This window comes from Balaenoptera physalus, assembly GCF_965194825.1.
Source record: "Balaenoptera physalus genome assembly, chromosome: 3".
NCBI classification, from domain to species: domain Eukaryota; kingdom Metazoa; phylum Chordata; class Mammalia; order Artiodactyla; family Balaenopteridae; genus Balaenoptera; species Balaenoptera physalus.
In genome coordinates this window covers 136,490,507-136,496,738 of record NC_138890.1, presented here as the reverse complement: position 1 = coordinate 136,496,738, position 6,232 = coordinate 136,490,507, and the positions used below count along the sequence as shown (strand labels likewise).

General features: G+C 40.6%; 1 protein-coding gene across 1 annotated transcript; it reads right to left on the bottom strand.

Annotated features, from left to right (window-relative positions):
* Positions 1-2,347: 2,347 nt before the first annotated feature.
* LOC309657927 (serine/threonine-protein kinase PAK 1-like) lies at positions 2,348-4,537 on the bottom strand. The gene is made up of 2 exons (XM_082455966.1): positions 4,419-4,537; positions 2,348-3,291 (listed from the first exon to the last, which is right to left on the bottom strand). The coding sequence occupies exons 1-2, from the start codon at positions 4,522-4,524 to the stop codon at positions 2,981-2,983; spliced, it is 417 nt and encodes a 138-aa protein (XP_082312092.1). The 5' UTR covers positions 4,525-4,537; the 3' UTR covers positions 2,348-2,980.
* Between the last annotated feature and the right edge of the window lie 1,695 nt (positions 4,538-6,232).

The following is a 6,232-nucleotide window of genomic DNA, read 5'->3' as shown; positions in this document are numbered from 1 at the left end:
ATAATTAATTATTATGTTAATAGTTTTAACATAATCCATTATTATATATATTTTTGCATATAGTTCTTCACTCCAAAACATTGCCATCTACCTGCCTTATCTACTAGCGCATATTATTCCCCATTGTTGAACCCACATAAAGAAATTATTCAGCTTTTAGGGACTTCTCTAGTGGTCCAGTGAGTAAGACTCCATGCTCCCAATGCAGGGGGCCCGGGTTTGATCCTTGGTCAGGGAACTAGATCCCGCGTGCATGCCGCAACTAAGTCCGAATGCCACAACTAAGACCCAGCGCAGCCAAAATAAAGAAATAAATATTTTTAAAAACACATTTAAAAGAAATTACTCAGCTTTGAAATAACTCCTTGAAGCCTCTGAGAAGTTCTAACTCTATGGATCTATAGATATCACAATTACTAAAATATCTATTTCTTTGAACAAGCATAGTTCCCTTTGAACTGAATTCCCCATCTAAAGTGTACAAGCCTTTCTGGTCAAAGAATTATTATTTCAGCACACACACAAAAATTAACAGCATAAAGATGATTTTAAATGACAGAATATCAACATCAAAATTCTCAAGATGAAACAAGAGAAAAAGCCATGTGCCTGACAAATGTTAAAGGGCTATGATTAAAAACAAATGATAAACTCAAGGTTTTGTGAAGTCATCCAAAATCAGAACTGAGGCTATAAACTTATTTAGATATCTTTATTATCTTACAATGTGCCAGAAGGACTTAAACGACTCCCCAGAGTATTAGACGCATACTTCCTTGAGCACTGCTTTGAGTAGCACTGATGTATTATAGCACTGTTGTCTCTGAAGTATTTCATATTAAAACTTGTGTGTGTATGTGTGTGTGTGTGTGTGTGTGTGTGTGTGTAAAACACATGGAATATTGCTTTGGTAGGCATATTTATCCTGATGAGTCAATTGTAATACATCATCATATGCCCTACTTACTTTGCCTCCATTTGCGTGGGCATGCCAAACTCTTTCTTTTCTTGAGCATGGTAAAAGTGAAGACAGGAATTCCCTGGCGGTCCAGTGGTTAGGACTTGGTGCTTTCACTGCCTTGGCCCGGGTTCAATCCCTGGTTGGGGAATTAAGATCTTGCAAGCTGTGTGGTGTGGCCAAAAGAAAAGTGAAGCCAAAAATTGGGAGTGAGCCTTTATTTCATATTCTGGTGAATAGTTTCAGCCCATTGTCATTGATAAAAGATGTGCACATTGTAGTACTGGAAGTGATCCCATTGACTCATCAGGAGAAATATACCTACCAGAGCTGTACTCATTTGGATATTAAAATACTTGAGGAGGAAGAGCACATTTTAGGAACTAGTGGAAGAAATAAATGACAAATAGCAGAACCATTTATGGATGGTGATCATTTTTTCTTCTCACTGCAGCTAAGAAGAAATGATCAACAGTTTTATGAACAATGGTTGGAAGAATATAAGTCAGGAGCTTTTCTCAACTCAGGATACTCAAAGAAGATAGAATCAAAATTGTCTCTGCAATGCCCAGAATATTAATTCCATATAATTATCTGTTTGCAGTTAGCACTCCCCATTCTGTAAATGCATCTCTATGCTAAGAGAGTATGACTACATTTGGCTACTTTAATTTTCAAATTGAATCATCACAGACAATTTAGTTGATTCAATTCAAGCAACAAGTATATTTTGAGGATTAATCTCAAGCCCAGCACTTTTTGAATGCATCAGATATATAAAAGAAAGAAAAATTTCTTCCCATAGTAGATCAAGAATTCATTGGTGAGATGAGAAATTCACAAAGAAAACAACTAGAAAATAATACAAAAGAGTATATAATTAAGAGCTAAGCCACTTAATGTGAACCACACAATAAATTTTATTTAAATTGAACAAGTCCCAGCATGATTCATGGCAAGGATAGAACATACATTGGTTTGTGAAGTGTGGATAGAATCAGGTATCAGAACGGAGGGTAGAGGTATTTTAGACAGGGAACATGGAAAGTAAAGGCAGAGAAGAGAGAGCCAGCCTGGTGGGTACAACACCGTAGTAAAAACAGCTTAGAGAAGAGCTTTTCTAAAGCATTGCATTAGTGCTGTTTGAAATCATATTAGTTATGCAACTTCTGTCCCCCAAGGAACCCCATTCCCAAGGATCAGGACTTGCTTTTAATGACCAGTGTTATGTAGTCTTGGCTTTAGGTTACAAGCATCTGAAGGGTTCAAGCAATACTGCCTTACTTGCTGTAGAACCATGTCTAAATCCAGTGAGATGAATAGTGACTTACTTTTTCAATATGCTTAATAAGGTCTAAGTTCCCAGACAGTAAAAACAATTCTCCAAACTTTTGTAATATGGGTTGAAATGTACCCAATACTACTTAGATGTACAGCAGATTATACATTTCTTTATTGCAAATAATCTCATCTTGTCCTTGAGTTCCCCACTGCCACTGATAATTGAAGAAAAACTTAGTCTCTAGATAAAATTAGAAAACCATAATTCAAAAAGGCACATGCACTCCAATGTTCATTGCAGCACTATTTACAACAGCCAGGTTATGGAAGCAACCTAAATGCCCATCAACAGAAGAACAGATAAAGAAGATGTGGTACATATACCACATCTTCTTTTTTTTTTTTCTCTTTTTTTTCCAAAATGAGCATTTATTTCACAGAAGCCTTGGCACAAAGAGGCTGGGGGGATGTGGTTTTAGTGATTGTTCTTGGTTGCCTCCTTTGCTGCAGCAATCAGTGGAGTGAGGCTGGAGAGGGGCTTGGCAATCTTCAGGAACTGATGCTGCAGCATCTCTTTAGCTGAACCTCTCTTCTCCACATCCATTTCAAGACAGCGGTTCAGAAAGTCTCGGAAGATAGCTGACAGCTTCTCTGGGTTCTGAAGCTCCGGGGTCTCATTGGTGGCAATGAGGTACAAGGCTCTCAGAGGACTTTCATTGAGGTATGGGGGCTCCCCTTCAATCATTTCGATGGCCATGATGCCCAGGGACCAATGTCAACCTTAGGCCCATAGGCCTTCCATGTCACAACCTCTGGTGCCATCCAGTACGGTGTTCCCACCATGGTGCTCCGTTTGCTCTGCTCTGGGGTGATCTGGCCACAGAATCCAAAATCAGTTAGCTTGACAGAGCCATCCATTCCCAACAGGATGTTGTCACTCTTGATGTCTCTATGAATAACTTGGTTCGAAGGCAGAAACTCCAAAGCCTGCAGGCACTCACGGCACACAGCTGCAATCTGGCCTTCATCCATGCAGGGTTCTGTTACCACGGCTGTCAAGGGACAATAGAATATTACTCGGCCATAAAAAGGAACGAAATTGGGTCATTTGTAGAGATGTGGATGGACCTAGAGAGGGTCATACAGAGTGAAGTAAGTCAGAAAGAGAAAAACAAATATCGTATATTAACGCATATATGTGGAATCTAGAAAAATGGTACAGATGAACTGGTTTGCAGGGCAGAAATAGAGACACAGATGGAGAGAACAAACGTATGGACACCAAGGGGGGAAACAGGGGGTGGGGGGAGGGGGGGTTGGGATGAATTGGGAGACTGGGATTGACATACATACACTAATATGTATAAAATAGATAACTAATAAGAGCCTGCTGTACACTTCACTGTACAGTAGAAACATCATTGTAAAACAACTATACCCCAATTAAAAAAAGAAAAAGAGACGCCAGAGAGCTCCCTGCTCCTTTCACCATGTGAGGATACAGCAAAGAGATGGCCATTTATGAACCAGGCAGTGGGCTCGCACCAGGCACTGGATTTGTCAGGGCCTTAATCTTGGACTTCTCATCCTCTAGAACTGTGAGAAATAAAATTCTCTTGTTTATAAAAAAAAAAAAAAAAATTAACTGTTACCTCCAGTTAAAAGTCTCTTAATCAATCCATAATTTTAACTTCCTATCAAAGACATTTCTTACAGCCAGAGGGGTCTCCTCTCCCCCCTCTTCCTTGCCAAGATTGTTGCTGAGTAGAGAAGGAAGTTTCTATGGATTAATGATGGTGGGAAGAAGGGCCTTTAGTCTACCTCCTATGCTCTTGATCTGTGCCATCCAATACAATAGTCACTAGCCATGGGTGGCTACTGAGCACTGGAAATGTGGATGGGCCACATGGAGCTGTGCGGTAAATGTAAAATACATACTAGCTTTCCAAGGTGTAGTACCCAAAAGCATATATATAAACTATCTCCTTAATATTTTATATTGATTTCAAGTTAAAATGAAAATATTTTGGCTTATATTGGGTTAAATAAATATGTTAACTATTCAAATTAATTTCACCTATTTTTAACTTTTTTAACGTGGCCGCTCAAAAACTGTAAATTGTATGTGTAGCTTGCATTATAGTTCCATTGGACTGGGCCGCTCTGGGTCTTCTCCTACCTCCAGTGCAGTGCGGCGACTCTGTGTCCTCAGTCGTCAGCCCTGGCATCTGCTGAGGACTGTCTCGTCCTGCACGGTAACTACTAATGATGGTTACTGGGCCCATCGCGGGGACAATCCTCCAGGTGTAAGTCCTTCACCAGCTACAGCTTTCTTTTCCCAGCCCAAGCCACTTTGATCTTTCAGTCTGTGATATTGTGATTTATAATAAGAAATACGTATTTGTTCTTTGTCCTGTTTCTGGCACAGAGCTCCTAAAACCCTTGGAATTTCCTCTGACGAGAGCAGATACAGGTGTGTCTTGTTATGTTAATGAGGTGACTTTGGGAAAGCACTGAAGGGTGGGGCTGGTTGCCCGGGAACCAACCTTGTGAGTAGAGGGTTGGAATTCTCAGTCCCACCCCGCTGACCTTCCCCGAGAGGCTGGAATTTGAATCAATCACCAATGACTAATGATTGAATCAATCATGCCTGTGTAATGAAGCATCCACTAAAGCCCCAAAGGACAGGGTTTAAAAACCTTCTGGGTTGGTGAACAGGTGGAGATTTGGAAAGCGTAGTGGGCTCAGAGAGGGCATGGGCTCTCCGAGCCATTTCCCCATAACTTTCCCTATGCATTTCTTCCATCTGGTTATTCTTAAATTACATCATTTTATAATAAACCAGTAATCTAGTAAGTAAAATGCTTCTCCGAGTTTCATGTGCTGCTCTAGCAAATTAATTGAACATGACGGTGGGGGGGGGGGTGGGTCATGGGAACCTCTGATTTATAGTCAGAAGTACAGATGACAATCTGGACTTGCGATTGGCATCTGAAGTTAGGCAGAGAGTTTGTGTGAGGGACAGTCTTGTAGAAATGAACCCTTACCCTGTGGAATCTGACACTGTCTCCAGGTAGATAGTGTCAGAATGGAGCTGAATTGTAGGACACGCAGCTGGGGTCCGAGAATTGTTTGCTTGGTGGTGTGGTAAACTCCCCCCAACACATGCCCACATTCGAACTGGGTGTAGAATGTTTACAGTCCTTGCAGCATCTCTGCTTCCTACCATTTAATAGCATATAAGACTTCCCTGGTGGTCCAATGGTTACGACTCCATTCGCGGGTTCCATCCCTGGTTGGGGAACTAAGATCCTGTATGCCGCATGGTGCAGCCAAAAAAAAAAAAAAAAAGGTAGCATATGAAGGTCATAGGCTTTGAATAATACTGTATCTCAGGCCCATTGCTCTAGAATTCTCCCAGTGTCCTTGTTAATTTATCATTCCAGAGCTATGATAGATAAAGCCATGAGGCTGATTACAAGCCTGGATGTTCTCAAATTCTCCCTCAAGCTATCTGGGGTTACTATCATCTTGCTACACCCTCCTTTGCCCAAGGCCGAGAATGATGGCTCATCAAATTCCTATTCCAGAATTCAATTATGCTTATCTTCTCTCAGGTTGCAGCCCTCCTAATCTGTCTCATTTTCTCTTATCATGTAAAACTTTCTCTTTCCTATTCCTGTCTGAAAGGTCTTTCCTATCCATCATGTTCTGCATGCTCCTTACACTATGCATGACGGTAAAACTCTATAATCTGAGTTCATGAGATTGGCTCTTGATATTCAAAGGAGAGTGTTTAGAAGACAGACTATAGAGCCACTGAGCTCTACTGGAGATCATCACTAACGTCGGGGACATAAATGCATGAGTTCCAGTTTAACCTGCACTGTCAAGGATTTGCTGAAATCCTGTAATTCTCTATATAACAATTGCTTCTAACCTTCACATAAACTATTTCATTTCTTCCTTTATAATATGTTTTTAAAAAGCTGT

What these genes read in the sequence shown, in the direction of transcription:
- LOC309657927 (XM_082455966.1), bottom strand. Translation starts at nt 4,524, where the DNA reads ATGGGCCCAGTAACCATCATTAGTAGTTACCGTGCAGGACGAGACAGT. An exon ending in GTCGCCGCACTGCACTGGAG is followed by an intron (nt 3,292 to 4,418) that starts GTAGGAGAAGAC and finishes GTCCCTTGACAG; the next exon opens with CCGTGGTAACAGAACCCTGC.